Raw genomic sequence first — 17,890 nt, 5'->3', positions numbered from 1 at the left:
AGTTATGAGCAATTTTTAAAAAGTAGCAGATTTTGAAAAATACCCAAGGCTATAGCCCATGGTTTTTTCCAAAAAATGGCTCCAAAATCACCCCAAATTTTTATTACATTTTCTGATGCATATTGATGTCCTTATGCTATGTAGAAAGTTTGAGCCGATTCCGAGCTCAAATTCTGAAGTTATGAGCAATTTTTAAAAACTAGCAAATTTTGAAAAATAGAAAGTTTGAGTTGATTCTGATTAAAAGTTTTTAAATTATGTCACATCAATTCTGAAAAATACCACTTGCTGTATAATAATAATAATAATTATTATTATTATTATTATATTAGGTGTCATTGGCTGCATTAAATAGCTTCAAAATGATACTAGACATTAGCAGTGATGGTATGGAGAACAGAGAGGACTCTATTGCTTCCTTATGGGAAAAGGCCTGGTCCACTTGGGTGGCAATTGGCAACAAGAGCATCATCATTCCACCGGAAGACTCAATCCGTGATTTCCTCTCTTCATACCAGTCTCAGAATGACATTGATAAATTCTTTAACGATATTCCTAGCCAAACATTCCTAATAAGCTATTTAGAGATATTCCCTTTTCTCACTGCACACTACCCAGTCACATATCAGCGTTTAAACACAGCCACTAGCATATTCCGTAACTCATTACTAATGCCTGTATCTAGGGATGTCTCTCCATTCCTAGTTCCCTCAACAAACGACAGTTTAATTACATCCCTTCAGAGGAACGTCCTCTCCTGTATAGTCTGTATGTTCACTGGTGACAACGTCTTCGATGAAGAGGAACATAAAACGAAGAACTCTTTAATAAATAAATCAAAAATTAGCAACATCGAGAGACAGTTAACATTATTTCCTGAGTCTTACCCCCTCATGTCTATAGTAATTAACGAACTTTTATTGTACTCTTCGTATTCGTGGACTCCTCCGCAGCCTCTTTCATTAGTCCCACTTGATGTGAAGTCTCCGATTGTTAATGTTAATATGAATCCTTTCTCTATGTCCTGTTTGACTCTGTCCCTTCAATTATTTGCCAGTTATATTGTCAACAACAAGGAGCTTGCCAACGCATATGTACAAACCTTTATTAAAGTAAATCATAAAAGTTATAAATCAGTATAGACTGTTATTATTATTATATTTTATTTTTAGGTGTTGCATGTTCCTTTAAAGTTAAGATACTCTTTGACTCCGGCCTCCTTGTGGATAATTCCATTGAATGTTTTATTATCGTTACTTAAATTATGCCTTCCAATGTTGAAGCAAGACAGTGACGTTTGGAACCAATTAATTGTTATCTTTAAAGATTTCCTCTTTGCTGAAATGTAAGTTTTACATAATATACAGAGTATTAGCATAAAATTTTTTATTAGAACACAAGAAGAATCATTAATGAGCGAAGAAGAGATCAAGAATTCTGAGGAAATTGATATTACAGTAATTTATAATTTTGTATACTTGGTAATTATAATTACTAACAATAACAGCTAATAAAAACTGTGTCGTTACTATTGTTTGAAGGAGAAGAGGTTAATAATGTTCCTCAATCTTTTGTAACAAACTGGACAACACTGTTGAATAAAGGCTCTTTATTAACAGGTATTTAATCATTATTAATTTATTTGTTTATTTATTCTTTTCATTGTTTTAGGAGCTAGTAGTCAAATTCCTTTGAGAGAAACTTTTGCTCAAAATTGTTTTGAATTGCTTTTGCAATTGTCATTTATGGAAGAAGAGAATAACTCACAGGATGGTTAGTTTGTACTATAGACACATTTATTGGCTTTAGCAATTGGCAAGCAAGTGAAGCAACGCACGCTAATTGGCACGTTCACTGCTAAATTTCCATTACAAACTATTACTATCTAATTGCTACTTGCATTGCCAATAAATTGCCTTGTATGGCTAAATGTGTATGCTATGATGATAATGTTGTGTTATTAGCTTTAACGGCAATTTTGGAAAGATCTGAAAATGTTTTGAAAGGCTACATTGAAGAAGAGAGACTGAGTGGTAGCTGTCCACCATCAAGGTAGTTCTATACCCTAGTATAATTACTTATTACTATTATTGATTATTACATATAGATCTTCAATGAATGAAGTTGTTCTTGTATTAAAATCTCTGACTTTTCTAATACAATCTCTTAAGCACAAGAAAGCTGGTTAGCAGTGATAAACTTTTCTCCCATTTTTATGCCTCTTTCTCTCTCTCTCTCCCTCTAAAATTAGTTGATTCGTCTCTGTGGCCTAAGCTATGCTTGCTGTATCCATTGCTAGTTGACACAGTCACTTGCAATAGTTTGGAAGTTAGGCTGTGTTTGAAAGATACCCTCAATGAATTTTCTGACATAATCTCAAGAAATATTACTTAATTGTTTTTTAATTTGAATAGTAAGAGCTCGTTTTGTAAACAATAGTCTATAAGTGCTATTGACATGAATAGTCCAATTACTGAAAAACCATTAGGTATATAGCCCAGGGTTTCCCTTAAAAAACCCAAAGTTGTCCCCAACTCTTGTGCCATGCAAGTGTATGTGCATATTACCTACATGTAGCAATTTTGATAATGTATACCAATGGCTGTTATCAAGTGGTTCCAGGACATGTGAGTAATTATGCTGAAGTGTATACAGCATTGTTGTCATTTATAATCAACAACAATAGTAGTCTTGTGACAATAGTAATATTATTCATTAGTGTCACAAGACTAATGAATATTGCTATTGTAACATTCCATCAAGCTATAAAAGGATATCTAAAGATTATTCATATTTCGCAACTCCCCAAGTAAGGTCTGGCTGATTCACACCAATGCTTGCCATTGCTACTAATAATGTTCACACTTTTTGTTCAAATCTTTTTTTATTGTTCAAGTTACAATTTTACTCAAAAAAAGGGTAACAGCACATCAGCTAAGATTAATAATAAGCTAGCATACCAAAGGCCTAATATAATATATAGTATAATAGTTCAGTTCAGCAACATGAGGCAAGTTCTTAAGAGACTTCTTAAGAAGAGAGGGACTCCTTCTCAAACTGGTATTCACCAAGACCTGTGACACCAACACGTTTCAGGTTAGTGATGTGTCCAGTCAGCTCCTTGATGGCATCAACCTGCTCATGAAGGAAGTTGCCCTCAATGAAATCAGACATCTGGTAGTCATTCCCTTTGTCCGACACAGCATGAAGATCAAGCAGAGCTTGGTTGACTTTACGCTCCAGAGCCAGAGCAGCAGTCATGGCATCAATACCAACCCCCCACTCGTCTTTCTCTGGCTTCTTGATATCAGAGAGGATGATCTTACCACCTCTCTTGTTCTGGAACTCCATGAACTTCTCAGCATGTTCGAACTCCTCATGAGCTGCCTTCTTGAAGTAAGCTGCAAAGTTGGGAAGAGCTACATCAGCCCTGTCAAAATAATAGGCCTGCAATTAAAAAGAAAGGAAACTTTTAAATAGAGACAAAAAAATGGTTTTACCATGGAGAGATAGGTGTACATAGCTGACAGCTCCATGTTGATCTGCTTGTTGACGCCTGCCTCAGACTCTGCGCTGTAGTTCTGGCGGACAAGCTCATTCAGGTCAACGTAAGAGTAACCTTTGCCTGGAGTAGCCATTGTACTCGATCAAGATTCAAGAAGTCTGTAAAAGGTAGGCTAAAAGGTTTGCAAAGGAAGGCACCTTACTTTTAATAGTAAGAGAAGGAAAGATCTTAAGTATCACAGGAGTCCGTGCAGTCACTGCCACAGCAAGACAACTGAAGTAAGGGAGGAAAGGACGTGTAGATTTATACAACGCTTCGCAATAAGTGGATTCTGATTGGTCAGTTATTACAAATTTCACTCACATGACCAAGACATGTAATAATCGCTGAAGTGTTGTATAACATTATACAGCATTTTGCTGATAATAAAAGGTCAATTCACGTGCAGCAACTACACACACATGCATAAAATTAAAATATTGACCTCCACCTAATTAGATGACTACAATTTCTTTCTCAATTAGCAATGAAATACAGACTACTACCTAGCTAGCTTTGCATAACGATAAGGTACTCTAAGTCCTAGTGCATTGAGAGTACTAATAAAGTATTTAGGTAGAGTTGCGTTGATAACAATAGGGTCCTGTCCCCCTTCTCTTGGTATGGACACTTCATATGCATGAAGGTAAAGAGGTCCACGAACATATCCAGCATGGCTGCCAATGTTCTCTATCTTCCTCACAAGTGATTTCTCCTTCCTGAACCAAGGCCCAGCAAAAAGGTAGTCTCCTAGGACTGGGCAACAGAGACCATCAGCTAAGTGAGCTCTGATTTGGTGCTTGAAGCCTGTCCTTAGGTTAATGTCCAGCAAAGATGAAATGGAGCCCTTTCTGCTGATGACAGTGTAGTCAGTCCATGCTAGGCATACACTACCATACAGCTTGGAGCCTGCTTTTTCCTAAATAATTGAAAGATATGGCTGAAAGGAAAGCATTCGTAAAATCCTCTTCAAAAAGAGTACCATATAGTGGGAAATTCTGGAGGAAATTAAATTTGGCGAATTTGGCATTTTGATAGCCATTCGCCAAAAGAAAAATCTGCCATTTTGGTACCACAAATTCACCAAATTAAAAGGCACCAATCACCAAAATTTATCAATTCACCACATTTAACTCCCTCCAAAATTTCTTGCTATACAATTACATTTAAAACTATTCATGATGATGATGATCTTACTGACTTTGCTAAAATCTTCAGCTTTGTCAGTTCTCAGTATAACCTAGGACATTATGATGAACTATTAATACAATGATAAAGTATTGTTACCCTATAAAGTGACTTTGACTTGCTGGTTGCAATGTTCTTGGTGCTTAGTGGAATTGTGATGGAGCCTTTAGCAGAAAGTAAAAATATATGAGCAATTTAATGTTTTGATTACCACTTGTCTTCTCTGGCACATTAATTGTGATAGCCCTTAAAATCACAAAGATAAAAACAACAATGTGAAGAATAATGATCACGGACCAGTATTTTTTGATAATCTGCTTATTTTCAATCAGTTCTCTGATCCTTTGAGCCGACTTAGAGTTCCTTGTCAATAACAATACTCCAGTCGTGTCCCTAATTAATTGTCAAGTGACATACAAACAAACCCACATACACTTTACTTGTCTATACGATGCCCTAGGCCAGGAGGACGGGGACTATCATACTGCCAGTAGCCCATTTGTGATACCAGACTAGCGTTAGGGTCACCTAAAGATTATTCAAAGAGTAGGAACAAGAAGGGAGACTATTCCTAACCTTGAACTGCTAGTCCTGGTGGCTTGTTGATGGCAATTATATCATCTTTAGAATAGATATTTAAAATTCTATAGCATTCAGCTTACCATCCTTATAAAGTACAATCTTTTGTGCCAAAGAACGAGTTAGTTTTGCCGTTTTGGTCAGAGAAGCTTCCCAGGAAAGACTAGATTGTCCCTTTGGTTTCTTTATCATTTTGGTCGCCATCATATTCCACGTGGGTGGGTGGAGCTTGCAGCTAGACACACCCTTTGCCCGGCCTCACACTTGTGAAATGTTTGAAACCTATTTTAAACCATAGATGTTTTAAACCCTCCATTTTTGGTCAAGTCACAATTACAACTTAAAAGTAAACATTAAAAGATAGTAAATAATTAATGATACAAAAGGCCTAATAGCATAGTTCAACCTAAAGTTCAAACATTAAAAGCCACTTTTCTCAAGATGAGAGAGACTCCTTATCAAACTGGTATTCACCAAGACCAGTCTCACCAACACGTTTCAGATTAGTGATGTGTCCAGTCAGCTCCTTGATGGCATCAACCTGCTCATGAAGGAAGTTGCCCTCGATGAAATCGGACATATGGTAGTCATTCCCTTTGTCTGAAATGGCGTGAAGATCAAGCAGAGATTGGTTTACTTTACGCTCCAGGGCTAGCGCTGTGAGCATAGCATCAATACCAACTCCCCACTCATCTTTCTCTGGCTTCTTGATATCAGAGAGGATGATCTTACCACCTCTCTTGTTCTGGAACTCCATGAACTTCTCAGCATGTTCAAACTCCTCATGAGCTGCCTTCTTGAAGTAAGCTGCAAAGTTGGGAAGAGCTACATCAGCCCTGTCAAAATAATAAGACTAGAAACAGGAAGAAAAAGATTGAGGTTAAATCAAAACCACTAAAAACTCAAAACTAAAATCCCTATTTACCATGGAGAGATAGGTGTACATAGCTGACAGCTCCATGTTGATCTGCTTGTTGACGCCTGCCTCAGACTCTGCGGTGTAGTTCTGGCGAACGAGGTCGTCCAGGTTAACGTAGTTATATCCTTTACCTGGTGTAGCCATTGTGTTTTATTAGATACTAAAACAGAAGAGTGTTTCTAAAAGAGGAAAAAGAATTAGTTTATAAGTTATCTGAGTCCGTGCAGACACTGCTACAGCGAGACAGAAATTGTGACTTGTGAGATAATGACAACAATGGAATGGATACCTTTTAACTGGCACGTGACTCTCTGAACATTTTCATTGGTTCAAAATTTTTGGCACCCTGCAGGCTATGAATAATTATAAGCTTAATAAGTGGTGTGGTCTATTTCAGGCGGGCCCACAGGAAATATTATTTAAAATTTATCTCCCGGGGGTGTAATAGAGTTTCAGTTTAATTTGATTATCAATGGTTTTTCTAAAGAAATCAGAGAAAGAATGATTCTTTCTAATACAGTCACTACCAACAATATTGATAATAATAAATAATGTGATGATCATCATTATGACTATTATCAAGCTTGAACTGCAATCGCTGCCGCTCCAGGAGCAAACGAAGGAGGCAAATCAAGAGACAACTTGAAGCAAGCAGGCTGTGGGGCAACTGGTCTTTCAACCAGAGGCAGTCCTAATTCAGCCCAGGTATCAAGGAGAGCATCAACGAAAACCATTTTCATTGCATCAGTGTGATGAGGAGTGGGGGCGATCCGGAGTTTTTCTTCTCCACGAGCAACTGTTGGATAATTTATATCTTGTACATAGATTCCGTGCTTCTCCATCATTAGCCTTGAAGCTTTAGTGCACAATTCAGCATTACCAACCTACAGAGATAGAAAAAAGAGAGGGATTTTATCAACAGGATTTAAATCACTAATCACAGTGTTGCTAATTACTGTAGTATTTTAATTCTAGTCATGAACTGCTATTAACATACAAAGTACTAAATGATACCATTCAATGCAAGGTATTCACACAATACAATAGGCACATACATGTAGTGGTATAATGTGACTGGGGCTAGGTAGGACAGGAAGCCCTGATCCAGTCAAAGCAGCTCTCAATTGCTTGACAACAGCTTGATGACGCCTTCGTAATCCTTTCCCTTCCTCTCCTCTAAGGATCCTAATGGAAGTAAGTGCAGCTACAGCTTGCATTGGGGGCATGGCCGTGGTGAATATGAAACCAGATGCATAGCTACGTATCATGTCGATGAGGTACTTGGAACCAGCTATGTAACCTCCTGCAGCTCCAAAAGCTTTCCCGAGAGTACCAGAAACAATGTCACACTGGTCCAAGAGACCGTCTCTCTCTGCCACACCTGCTCCCTGGTCACCATAAAGACCAACAGCATGTACTTCATCAATGAACGTAATGGCGTTGTATTTCTTTGCAACTTGACATATCTCTTTGATAGGCCCAATATTGCCACTCATTGAGTACACTGACTCAAAAGCAACTAATTTCGGTCGGTGAGGGTCGTATTTTTGCAAAAGTTGCTCAAGGTGGGCTGGGTCGTTGTGACGAAATATTTCCTTCTTTGCTCCACTGTGACGTATACCGGCAATCATGGAGGCGTGGTTTCCGGCATCGGAGAATATTACGCAATCCGGCAACATGCTACAGAGGGTTGAGAGGCAGGCATCATTGGCAACGTAGCAAGAACTGAAAATGAGTCCAGCGTCTTTTCGATGCAGGGAAGCAACCTCCTTCTCAAGTGCACAATGATAGTAACTGGTTCCTGAAATATTACGAGTCCCCCCAGCTCCAATACCATGCTGACTAATAGTATCACTAGAAAAAGAGAAAATGAGAGGGGGAGAGGAGAGAATAAACAAAGAGTGTAATCTATTATTACTTACATTGTAGCTTTCAATACATCAGGATGTTTACTCATGCCCATGTAATCATTCGAACACCAAACTGTTATGTCCCTTCCTTCTTCTATTGGGATGGAAGGATCATTGAAATGCTTTGCAGTTGGAAAGTGCCCAGCATTACGGGCCAAAACTCGGAAATTGCGATAAGTGCTGTCGTCTATTTTATCTTGGACCTTCTGCTGGAAGAAGGATTCGTAGTCCAAGCCACCATCAGCTGTGAGAGAAAGAGAAAGAGAGTAAGACCAGAAAGGAAATGGAGTAATTGGACAAGATTATGAAGATAAACAAGGGCTCCAAACATAGTACACAAAGTCCATAAATATTCTGTGAGTACAGCCAATCCGTGACTTAGGAAGACTAATATATGCTCTTATCATGACTGATATTCAGTTATTAAATTACAGAGTTTACTACTAGCCAATCCACAGATAGGCATTATAATATATTATATAATATTAGACTAGCCCGTATGTGCCTGTAGTATCCATAATTGAATATGATTATATAGTATTAGATAAGAATCATATGGTGTCTGAATACACTAATGCAAAACATAATCAAGTTATTACACTTACCAGTTAGTGGTACAGCGTTGCCTTCCTTTGTATCCTTAGCAACCAGTTGTGGGGTCTTGGTCAACTTTTGAAACTTATCCTTAATAGTTGCACTTATCATATCCGACCAACTGAATGGACAATTACCTTAAGAGAGGGAGAGAGAAAGAGAAAGGGAGATGAAATACATGTATGTAAACACATAGCAGTGCTAATCATAAAATATTATGATAACAATGGACCAGACAAAAAATATGTCTTAAATGTAATGCAAAAATTGTCATTACACTTGTAATTGTATTTTAATGTACATGTACATACCTTGAGGTATAATTCCCTCCTTGAAGTTTGCATTCTTCTCAGAGCTTGTTTTTGCAGCCAGCGGAGCAGAAGTCGAGAAACTGCGAGAAAACGCCTTGTAAGGGCAGGAAAGAGCAGCACTGGCTGAAGTATTAGCTCTTGGAAGGCTGCTGTGAACAGAGAGATAGAGACGCTCTATAATGGAGAGAGAAAAGGAGAGAAAGAGAGAGGAAGAAAGTAAAGCAAAACAGGATATGAAACAGAATATATGCAAAATAATGCAATAATGCAGCCATGGATATTGTATGTAATCATGTATCAGTCAATGAAGGAGAAAGAAGAGAATGGAAACTATATTCCCAAGAGTTAATAATACCATAATTACCATAGTTACCACACTTATAATCACCTGCATTGATGCTGCGAGCTGCAAAGGGACATTTGCCAGACACAGGAGCTTTGGTCGCTGTATGTAGGAGGCGAGACATAACTGGACAGCGCTGGGAATAGAGACCCAAGGAAGGACCAGAGTGAGCAATGAAGGAATTTGACACTCTTGACAAGAAGGGGCACTTAGAAGAGGTGGAGGATGACAGGAGCATGCCTTTAAGCCAAACTGCTAACGGGAAATATGAACACAATCCCTTTATAGCATGAGTCTCACCTTAATGAAACCTCAGAAATAATATAAAAATTAGAAACAAAGATGGAAAGTTCAGGGCCAGAGAATGTACTAGATGATACTCTTCCTTTGATGGGCGTGGCAATGATAAATCTTTAATAAGGCGGGGTTTGAATGTTTGAACCACGCCCGTTTTTGTATGCGTGGGTGTAAACAAAATGGCCGCCAGTTGTCACGTGACTTATTTTATCGCTTCCCCCAAAATGGCCGCCAATTCGAATGTTGTTCACAAAAGAGGATTGCTTCCATTTTCTTGATCTACAGAGAAGAGGAGAACAAAAGAGACATACAGTCAGATCAGATCTGTCCTAACTGACCTTCTCGCTTTCATTTTAGTACAAGTTTTAACTCTCTCATTTCAAACAGGAGGCGGAGTTTTTCACTAGTCACACCCCAAAACCTCTGTGAGTCTCTCTCTTTTGGCTTTAACAACCTAGCCACCCTCTCCCCCTCTCTTTTCCTTCTCTCTCTGATATCAACACTTATTCTCAGACCTCCCCGAAGCCTTTAATTATGTCTGAAGTCCCAGTCTTAGACAGTAAAGTCTTAGCACAGCAATTCAAAGATCATTCTGTCCCCCTTGTCTGTCCTTACTGTAAAAAAGAGTACAAGAGTCTTCCTGGTATTTTATATCATATTGGACAGTTTAGAGGTGTGACAAAACGTCCTCGCTGCATGGTTGGTGGTGATACCCCAACCAGAGGTGGTACTCCCCCCGTCCGTACTCCTTCCTCTCCGATGTCCTCTCGTAAAAAGACTCCAAAGAGAGAGGCACTCACGTGGGCTGAGTCGCAGCGTTTTGTCGAGTTTGAGCTTGATTACGAGTATCATCGGGTTGAGATCGACTCTCACGTTTCACTGGCCAAAGACTCCGCCTCTTTCCCTGCCTATTTTGGAGACAACGATTCAAAAAATGATGGCAAATCTCAGTCTGATGCTGTCTCCTCGTCCACCTCCCACACTCCTAAAAGAAGATCGAAAGGTGCTAACGCCACTCCTTCTAATAAATCCTCGTCCAAGAGCGCTAGCAAGAGACGCTCTAAGTTAAAGAACACGCCACACGGTGAAACCCCAGCGAATCAAGCCGTTCAAATACCTGAAGCCATTTTTACTCATGTTGATGCTGCTGAGGTACAAGATGCTCCGCCCAGAGACTCTGTGTACTATCGATTCATAGAGCAGTCCAGTGAAGAGCTTGATGAGATGGTGGAGTATGATATGGACGAGGAGGACTACCAGTGGCTGTCACTGATCAACGAAGAGAGAAAGAGCGAAGGACTTACTTCAGTACCTCAAGAAGCTTTTGAGCTGTTGATGGATCGACTAGAGAAAGAGTGTGTCTTTGAGAGCCACGTGACAGGGAATGGAACGGAATCAACTAATCCATATAACATAGACGAGAATGCTGTCTGCTGTATATGTAACGATGGAGAGTGCCACAACACTAACGCTATTCTCTTTTGTGATATGTGTAATCTAGCAGTTCACCAAGAGTGCTATGGTGTACCGTACATACCAGAGGGACAATGGCTCTGTAGACGCTGCTTACAATCACCATCCCGTAGCGTCGACTGCGTCCTGTGTCCCAATAAAGGCGGGGCTTTTAAACAGACGATCGATGGACGCTGGTCGCACGTCATATGTGGTCTATGGATACCGGAGATACAATTTGCTAATCCGGTCTTCCTAGAACCAATTGATGGTATCAATGACGTTCCTTCTGCCCGCTGGAAGCTACTCTGTTATATCTGTCGCAAGAGGACTGGTGCCTGTATTCAGTGTGCCAAAGCAAACTGCTATGTTGCTTTTCATGTAACGTGCGCCCAACAAGCTAACCTCTGCATGAAGATAGAGATGGGGAAGAATGGCGACATTTGTAAGTCTGCTTTCTGTGATAGCCACACTCCTCTCTCTGCCCGTAAGAAGCTCATGGAGAGTATTAAGAATATTGAGAGTGCCGAGGAGTCAGAGAGAGAGGAGAGCGTTCAGACTCCGTTGACTGGAGGGAGTGAGAATACAGGGACAGATGGTGGTGGAGGAGGAGGAGAGGAGCTCTGCAAGAAGGGAAAGAGTGAGAGCAAAGTTGTAAAGAGGGCAAGGAAGATATTGGAGCAGCAACGAGTCACACAAGCACCAGTTGTTAATATACCCTACATACCACAACACAGGTACTTCATCTTTTTATATTTTATGGTCTCACATTTGTATTTATACATGTACCTTTTTATCTTATACTGTATTTACCTTCTGATTCTGTCTTCTCTTTCTCTCTGTCTCTCTCTCTCTCTTGCCCCCTCTCTCTCTCTCCAGATTGGATAGGATCATCACCAGGGTATCGTTACACAAGAAAGCTCAATTCATTCCTAAACTTGTCAGTTACTGGAAACTTAAGAGACAGTCTCGTAACGGAGTCCCTTTCCTTCGACGATTACAAGCATCAAATAAAGGACAGAAGACCACAGTTGCCATTGTAAGTGGATGATTAGATTAATAATAATTAATTTGATTTATAATGTCAAAGTAATCATTGATACTTGTACGGTACATAAATGCACTGGTCAAGATATTTGTTATTGTATTTTATTTCAATTTATTTTTTAGAATTTATCTGAGGAAGAGAGAGAAGCCCTTACCGAGCAGTTGAGTCTTTGGAAGACTTTACGACACGACCTTGAGAGAGCTCGTATGCTAGTGGAACTAGTTAGGAAGAGAGAGAAACTGAAGAGAGAACAAGTAATGAAACACACACACACACCCACTACTTGTACATAGTGTACATTCATGGTGTACATGTACATGTACTTAACACATGTACATTTATGTACATGTACATGTACTATCACTATGCCATCACTACTTTCTGTTTCTATTTCTCTCTCCAGTTGAGGATGTCTGAGGAAGCATTCAGGTTACGCTTGACTCCGCTTGAAATGATAATGAAGAGACTTCTCACTAGACTAGCTGCCAAGGACCCTGCTGATATATTTGCTGAACCAGTTCCACTGGATGATGTAAGAGAAAGAGAGAGAGAGAGAGATAATTACACATGTAATGTAATCTATTAACCATGTAGGCTTTTATTATTGCTTTATTATTATTTATATTTATTGTTATTGTTACATGTAGGTACCTGATTACTTAGACGTTATAAAATGTCCCATGGATTTCAGTACAATGCGTTCAAAACTCGACTCCCATCAATATAAGAGTTTGGAAGAGTTTGAGTCCGACTTGAAACTGGTCTGGAACAATGCCATGACTTATAATCAGAAAGACACCATTTATTACAGAGCAGCTGTGAGGATCAGAGATGTTGGTAAGATAAATCATTGACACTATTTATGAATAAATGTACTTAAAACTATTGCATAGAATTAAAAATTTTGGTTATTTGTTTCAACTCAAACTTTCTACATGACATAAATAAAAACAGTAAATTTTGTAGCATTTTAGCTGAATACTATGTACATGTACATACATGTACGTGTATTATTTTTGGGTCAAGTTAGATCGTGTACATGTACTTTTATGTGTTAAAAATTTATGAGATCAAAATGAATCTCTCTCTCTCTCTCTCCTTTTCTATTGCACAGCTAAACGTATATTAGACCAAGCTTATGGTCAGATAAAGTCGGCTGGTATCAACAAGTCAACGGGTCTTCATGATCCTGATGTAGAGGAACCACCTCCTCTCACACCTAACACTGTCGCTGCTGTAAGAGCAATGGACATGTTTGGAAAAGGTAAGCTACATGTACATGTACAGTACATGTATAATAATAGTAACAATAATAATAGTGATAATAATGATAGTAATAATAATAATAATAATAACATAATTATAGTACTTTATTTTGAGGAGTAAAGCTTTTGTAGTTTTTATGGATTTCAATGCAACCGTGCAATTTGAAACTCTACAAAATATTCAATCACCATTAAGGATCTGGCCCTAACCAGGCCTTCATCTAGAATTTTATACAAGGGAGGCAGGATTTAAAATATTTGAAAGAAGAGGGGTCTCTATTTCGCTAATATTTTCTATTGTGCATGCACAATGTGTACTCACAACACTTATACAATGTACTACTGGGGTAATGAAATTTTTTATTATAATAAGTCAGTCAAGGGGGGGAGCGAGTGCCCCCCTCCACCCCCCCCTTAATGAAGCCCTGCTAACATTATACAAATCTGCAAAAGTTATTTCTGTAAAAAAACTGAATCTGTGAAAGTTTTGCTCGGCAAAAGTAAAGCGCTATACAGAATAATAATAATAATAATATGGATGTGATTAAGGTTGGGGGATATTACAGTATGTAATGGTGATACAATATTTTTTATATACCGATTGAGTAACTAAAAGATTATTATTATCATTATATTTATTTATGTTTAACTCTTGTTTTCCTTAGATGGAGAATATGGTGACAATAATGACGAGACTTGCTGTAGACTAGACTTTACAAGAGAGAGACACAACAGCACCACACTGGATGAGCAGGTGGAATATCTGGAGGAGCAACTTAGCGTAATGGAGTCACAAGGAAAAAGACGTAAGAGAGAGAGAGAGGGGGGGGGAAGAAGGAGGAGAGTAATTGAATTAAAGGTGGGCATTTTCATTTATTTTTCTTTTATAATAGCTCGTAAAACAACAAAAGAGAAGCAATTAAGAAAGGAATTGAATTCATTGAAGAGGCAAATTAAACTCAGAGACAAAGCAAATGATCCTGGTAAGCAATATACCATACATTTATGTACATACAATGTACCTTAGCATACAAGGAACATGCCATTAGTACGGGGTCTTTGGTCAATTTTTAACAACTTTAAAAATTCATAAAAAATCTAAATTTGATTGGAATCAGCTCAAACTTGCTATACAACATAAGAAAATGTATGCATATTAGAAAAAATTATAAAAATAAAGAATTCTCTCTTAGCCATTTTTGACAAAATTTCGCCAAATACACTGTACTATAACAGGGACTTTGGCCCAAGTTTTAAGCAATTTGAAAAATTTGTAAAAAAAATTTAATTTGGATTGGAATCAACTCAAACTTTCTAAACAACATAAGAACATGTATACGCATCAAAAAAAAAAAATGGATAATTCTTTCTTAGCCATTTTTGACAAAATTTGGCTGAAGATCGTGTACTATAGTACAGGGACTTTGGCCTGATTTTTGAGCTAGTTTGAAAATTTTAAACAAATTTGATTGGCACACATGTATGCATGAGAAATAAAAGTGGAAGATTTCTCCTAGCAATTGTTGGCAAATACATGTACATGTACCTTATACTATAGTACAGATCTTTAGCCAGTTTTTTGAGCAACTTCACAAATTTAATTTTGACTAGAGTTTTTTCAAATTTTAGATGCTACGTCACCTCCAAGGCGGAGACCTGCCCCGTCTGCTCCAGCAACACAAGATGCCGAAGGCCTTGCTAGTCAACTATTACACGGTAGCCTAAGATTGACTGACTCCAGGAGAGCCATCTTGTCATCCTCTGGAATAAAATTTGACGAGAGAGTAAAGACTAAGCTAGAGAGAGAGGAGAGAGAGGAAGAAGAAAGACTAGTAGCTGAGGAAGAGGAGAGAGAGGAGGCAGAGGAAGAGGAGGAGGAGGAGGAAATGGAAGTGGAAAAAGAAGAAGAGGAGGAAGAAGAGAGAGAGGAAGAGGGAGAGGAGAGAGAGGAGGAGGAAGGAGAGGAAGAGGAGGAGGAGGAAGAAGAAGAGAAAGAAGAGGAGGAGGAGGAGGAGGAGGAAGAGAACGAAGAAGAGGAGGAAGAGGAGGAGGAGGAGGGTGAAGAGAACGAAGAAGAAGAAGAGCAAATTGAAAAAGAAGTGAAAGATGTATCGAGGCTAAGTGAAAACTCCATAAGAAGATCCGAGAGAAAAACAACACGAGTGACTTGGAAAGACAGGTCCCTCTCTCCCCGAGTCCTTCCACCTCCTCCTCCTTCCTCTTCATCCAAAAGCAGACGAAAACCAAGGAGAAGGAATCGTAGCTACCCCATGGCCTGTGAGAGAAGGAAGACCAGAGACAGAAGAGCAAGGATTAGGAAGTCAAGTGAAACGAGTGTATCTGAAGAAAGCGAAGGCAGCAGTAATAAAACTACTAACGCCATAGGAGGGAATGCTGGGGTGAATAATAAATCCAGGACAAGATCCAGTAGTAGACAGCAAGTTATAAGTAGCTGCTCTTCCTTGGGAGATGATGGTACACACACAGAGGAAAAGGGCAGTAGCCACTCTTTACTTGAATACAACGATCAGAATAGACATTTAAGGATACCCTCAGGGAGCAGTTTAGACGATCTAACTGTTCCGGTATCTTCCCCTCGAAATACACGAAAGAGGAAAGACAGCTCAGGGAGGGGAGGGAGTGATAGTGACAATCCAATATCTAAACGAAGAAGAAAGTCTTCAGGGAAGCAGCAGCTGTTCCCTCCCCAATCTTCCAGTTCCTCTAAGAGTTTGAACGGACTCACCAACGGTATCCAGAGAATGCCAGAGCCACTTGAATTGGTGTGGGCCAAGTGTAGGGGCTATCCCTCCTACCCAGCACTGGTCAGTCTATATGTCCTTATGTTGTTAAGCTCCTCTTTATATTTTCTTTGTGTGTGTGTGTACATCTTAATGGCATTTGTTTGTGTCTATTATTTATATTGTTTGTGTGTCTTATTTAATGACTTGTTTATAGGTAATTGATCCTGAAATGCCCTCAGAAGGATTAAGAGTTAACGGTGAATTTATACAAGCACCGTCAGACGACGTGTTAGAACATAAAGACAAGAACCCACAGAATACAATACTAGTACGATTCTTTGATGGAAGAAGATCTTGGTAAGAGAGAAGGGAGGGAGACAGAGAGACAAGACAGTGAATGAAAGAATGATGCATACGTACATTATTATGTACATAACAATACACATACACTTGTACATATGTACCTCTTTTTGTAGGCAATGGCTGCATCCAACCAAACTTGACTCGCTAGGTATAAATAAGGACTTTGACCACTCACAGCTTGGAGCTAGTGGAGCCAGCAAGAGATCTGTACAGCAGGCATATGAGAGAGCAATGAGATATCACAGAAAAGTAATCCAATCGTCTCACCTTATAGATGATGAATCAGACTGTAGTAGCAGCACATAGAGGATGATCGAGATCCTATATAGTTTTATTGATGCTCTGTGTGTACTGTATGTCCCTATTATTATTATTATTATTATTATTATTATTCCTATTCACTATCGTTTTATTATTAATGGTATATTTATCATTATGTCATCCACTCACTAACCACTTTCACATTTTTCTTTTCTCTCTCCTTTTCCACTCTTTACATTATTATTATGCACAGTTGCACACTCTTTGTTAACATTTATTATTATTCTGTTCATTGTTTTTGACAAGTTATTCCGGTTAACAATAATAATTTTTACAAATAATTTAATGAATTATCATCAACAAAATGACAATAAGAGTGAATCAGGTTCAGAAATAAATTCTTGGTTTAGTGGAACTTTTTTAAACAAAAAACACAAGACAAAAATACATATCAAGATAAATGAGTTATAAATCAGATGTTAAGGAATCGTTTGATGAACATGATCAACGATAAATGCCAATCAGAGATACGAGTGCCTTTCTATTTGCTACTGGTGTATTTGGTAACGGCCTTGGTACCCTCAGAAACAGCATGCTTAGAGAGCTCTCCTGGTAGCCATAGACGAACCGATGTCTGTATTTCTCTACTAGTGATGGTGGATTTCTTATTGTATTGAGCAAGACGAGATGCTTCTGTAGCTATCTTCTCAAAGATGTCGTTGACGAACGAGTTCATGATGCTCATGGCTTTTGAAGAGATACCAGTCTCTGGGTGGACTTGTTTGAGGACTTTGTAGATGTAAATGGAGTAGCTCTCCTTCCTTACACGCCTTCTCTTTTTCGTCTTGTCTCCGGTGGGTTTGGGAGTTTTGGTGGCGGCTTTCTTCTCGCCTTTCTTGCTTGCTACTTTACCAGGCATAGTCAACGATAGATTAGAATTGAAGATGAAGAGAGTTTTCTTTAGTTTTCTTGGAGAAGGAGGAGGAGCGGACTGGAGTTTTCACTTGTGGAGTTGTGGTGGACAACAGGCCAGTCATTTGATTTATACCATTACTTGTGGATCACTTTGGTG

The 17,890-nt window shown here is 38.8% G+C and overlaps 7 protein-coding genes across 8 annotated transcripts in view; 2 read left to right on the top strand and 5 right to left on the bottom strand.

The window, feature by feature from the left end:
• The window catches only part of LOC105313981 (protein MON2 homolog), a 12,452-nt gene extending 10,009 nt beyond the window's left edge, over window positions 1–2,443 (top strand). The window contains exons 22-29 of the mRNA XM_019999431.1: window positions 333–1,112; window positions 1,173–1,345; window positions 1,394–1,457; window positions 1,508–1,619; window positions 1,672–1,773; window positions 1,965–2,052; window positions 2,108–2,184; window positions 2,252–2,443. Of these exons, the coding sequence (XP_019854990.1) occupies window positions 333–1,112; window positions 1,173–1,345; window positions 1,394–1,457; window positions 1,508–1,619; window positions 1,672–1,773; window positions 1,965–2,052; window positions 2,108–2,184; window positions 2,252–2,394 (1,539 nt within the window). The 3' untranslated portion in view covers window positions 2,395–2,443. The remainder of the gene's footprint in view (window positions 1–332; window positions 1,113–1,172; window positions 1,346–1,393; window positions 1,458–1,507; window positions 1,620–1,671; window positions 1,774–1,964; window positions 2,053–2,107; window positions 2,185–2,251) is intronic.
• Window positions 2,444–2,865: 422 nt separating this feature from the next.
• On the bottom strand, window positions 2,866–3,819 carry LOC109583904 (soma ferritin-like). Its single transcript, XM_019999415.1, has 3 exons — window positions 3,708–3,819; window positions 3,501–3,663; window positions 2,866–3,447 (listed from the first exon to the last, which is right to left on the bottom strand). The coding sequence occupies exons 2-3, from the start codon at window positions 3,636–3,638 to the stop codon at window positions 3,031–3,033; spliced, it is 555 nt and encodes a 184-aa protein (XP_019854974.1). The 5' UTR covers window positions 3,639–3,663; window positions 3,708–3,819; the 3' UTR covers window positions 2,866–3,030.
• Window positions 3,820–3,971: 152 nt separating this feature from the next.
• On the bottom strand, window positions 3,972–5,544 carry LOC109583899 (RNA pseudouridylate synthase domain-containing protein 4-like). Its single transcript, XM_019999411.1, has 8 exons — window positions 5,395–5,544; window positions 5,309–5,353; window positions 5,173–5,260; window positions 5,030–5,125; window positions 4,944–4,978; window positions 4,832–4,896; window positions 4,746–4,784; window positions 3,972–4,463 (listed from the first exon to the last, which is right to left on the bottom strand). Exons 1-8 carry the CDS (start codon window positions 5,516–5,518, stop codon window positions 4,047–4,049), a joined length of 909 nt encoding a protein of 302 aa, XP_019854970.1. The 5' UTR covers window positions 5,519–5,544; the 3' UTR covers window positions 3,972–4,046.
• An 82-nt stretch (window positions 5,545–5,626) lies between these two features.
• Window positions 5,627–6,528, bottom strand: LOC100640860 (soma ferritin-like). The gene is made up of 2 exons (XM_019999425.1): window positions 6,237–6,528; window positions 5,627–6,164 (listed from the first exon to the last, which is right to left on the bottom strand). Exons 1-2 carry the CDS (start codon window positions 6,372–6,374, stop codon window positions 5,748–5,750), a joined length of 555 nt encoding a protein of 184 aa, XP_019854984.1. The 5' UTR covers window positions 6,375–6,528; the 3' UTR covers window positions 5,627–5,747.
• A 158-nt stretch (window positions 6,529–6,686) lies between these two features.
• On the bottom strand, window positions 6,687–9,790 carry LOC100637067 (5-aminolevulinate synthase, erythroid-specific, mitochondrial-like). Of its 2 annotated transcripts, none has more exons than XM_019999404.1 (7): window positions 9,689–9,790; window positions 9,434–9,640; window positions 9,046–9,219; window positions 8,746–8,871; window positions 8,153–8,384; window positions 7,286–8,084; window positions 6,687–7,114 (listed from the first exon to the last, which is right to left on the bottom strand). In XM_019999404.1, exons 2-7 carry the CDS (start codon window positions 9,624–9,626, stop codon window positions 6,809–6,811), a joined length of 1,830 nt encoding a protein of 609 aa, XP_019854963.1. In that variant the 5' UTR covers window positions 9,627–9,640; window positions 9,689–9,790; the 3' UTR covers window positions 6,687–6,808. The 2 variants fall into 2 exon arrangements, with proteins under 2 accessions (XP_019854963.1, XP_003383027.1); XM_003382979.3 differs by having other exon boundaries at window positions 9,434–9,643; window positions 9,689–9,786.
• A 106-nt stretch (window positions 9,791–9,896) lies between these two features.
• On the top strand, window positions 9,897–16,863 carry LOC100636940 (bromodomain and PHD finger-containing protein 3-like). The gene is made up of 12 exons (XM_019999179.1): window positions 9,897–11,874; window positions 12,017–12,176; window positions 12,308–12,439; window positions 12,589–12,717; window positions 12,833–13,022; window positions 13,300–13,449; window positions 14,116–14,256; window positions 14,344–14,433; window positions 15,080–15,322; window positions 16,007–16,275; window positions 16,409–16,551; window positions 16,671–16,863. Exons 1-12 carry the CDS (start codon window positions 10,220–10,222, stop codon window positions 16,861–16,863), a joined length of 3,495 nt encoding a protein of 1,164 aa, XP_019854738.1. The 5' UTR covers window positions 9,897–10,219.
• Window positions 16,864–17,143: 280 nt separating this feature from the next.
• Window positions 17,144–17,844, bottom strand: LOC100640604 (late histone H2B.L4-like). The gene has a single exon (XM_003382923.3). The coding sequence runs from the start codon at window positions 17,735–17,737 to the stop codon at window positions 17,360–17,362; it is 378 nt and encodes a 125-aa protein (XP_003382971.1). The 5' UTR covers window positions 17,738–17,844; the 3' UTR covers window positions 17,144–17,359.
• Between the last annotated feature and the right edge of the window lie 46 nt (window positions 17,845–17,890).

Source organism: Amphimedon queenslandica, unplaced genomic scaffold, assembly GCF_000090795.2.
Source record: "Amphimedon queenslandica unplaced genomic scaffold, v1.1 AMPQUscaffold_13516, whole genome shotgun sequence".
Lineage (NCBI taxonomy): Eukaryota > Metazoa > Porifera > Demospongiae > Haplosclerida > Niphatidae > Amphimedon > Amphimedon queenslandica.
This window is presented reverse-complemented; position numbering and strand designations above follow the sequence as displayed.

What these genes read in the sequence shown, in the direction of transcription:
- LOC109583904 (XM_019999415.1), bottom strand. Translation starts at nt 3,638, where the DNA reads ATGGCTACTCCAGGCAAAGGTTACTCTTACGTTGACCTGAATGAGCTT. An exon ending in TGTACACCTATCTCTCCATG is followed by an intron (nt 3,448 to 3,500) that starts GTAAAACCATTT and finishes TTTTAATTGCAG; the next exon opens with GCCTATTATTTTGACAGGGC.
- LOC109583899 (XM_019999411.1), bottom strand. Translation starts at nt 5,518, where the DNA reads ATGATGGCGACCAAAATGATAAAGAAACCAAAGGGACAATCTAGTCTT. An exon ending in ACCAGGACTAGCAGTTCAAG is followed by an intron (nt 5,261 to 5,308) that starts GTTAGGAATAGT and finishes AATAATCTTTAG; the next exon opens with GTGACCCTAACGCTAGTCTG. An exon ending in TGTGCCAGAGAAGACAAGTG is followed by an intron (nt 4,897 to 4,943) that starts GTAATCAAAACA and finishes TTTCTGCTAAAG; the next exon opens with GCTCCATCACAATTCCACTA.
- LOC100640860 (XM_019999425.1), bottom strand. Translation starts at nt 6,374, where the DNA reads ATGGCTACACCAGGTAAAGGATATAACTACGTTAACCTGGACGACCTC. An exon ending in TGTACACCTATCTCTCCATG is followed by an intron (nt 6,165 to 6,236) that starts GTAAATAGGGAT and finishes TCCTGTTTCTAG; the next exon opens with TCTTATTATTTTGACAGGGC.
- LOC100637067 (XM_019999404.1), bottom strand. Translation starts at nt 9,626, where the DNA reads ATGCTCCTGTCATCCTCCACCTCTTCTAAGTGCCCCTTCTTGTCAAGA. An exon ending in AGCTCGCAGCATCAATGCAG is followed by an intron (nt 9,220 to 9,433) that starts GTGATTATAAGT and finishes TCTCCATTATAG; the next exon opens with AGCGTCTCTATCTCTCTGTT. An exon ending in GGAGGGAATTATACCTCAAG is followed by an intron (nt 8,872 to 9,045) that starts GTATGTACATGT and finishes CCCTCTCTTAAG; the next exon opens with GTAATTGTCCATTCAGTTGG.
- LOC100636940 (XM_019999179.1), top strand. Translation starts at nt 10,220, where the DNA reads ATGTCTGAAGTCCCAGTCTTAGACAGTAAAGTCTTAGCACAGCAATTC. An exon ending in CCCTACATACCACAACACAG is followed by an intron (nt 11,875 to 12,016) that starts GTACTTCATCTT and finishes CTCTCTCTCCAG; the next exon opens with ATTGGATAGGATCATCACCA. An exon ending in ATCCCTCCTACCCAGCACTG is followed by an intron (nt 16,276 to 16,408) that starts GTCAGTCTATAT and finishes ACTTGTTTATAG; the next exon opens with GTAATTGATCCTGAAATGCC.
- LOC100640604 (XM_003382923.3), bottom strand. Translation starts at nt 17,737, where the DNA reads ATGCCTGGTAAAGTAGCAAGCAAGAAAGGCGAGAAGAAAGCCGCCACC.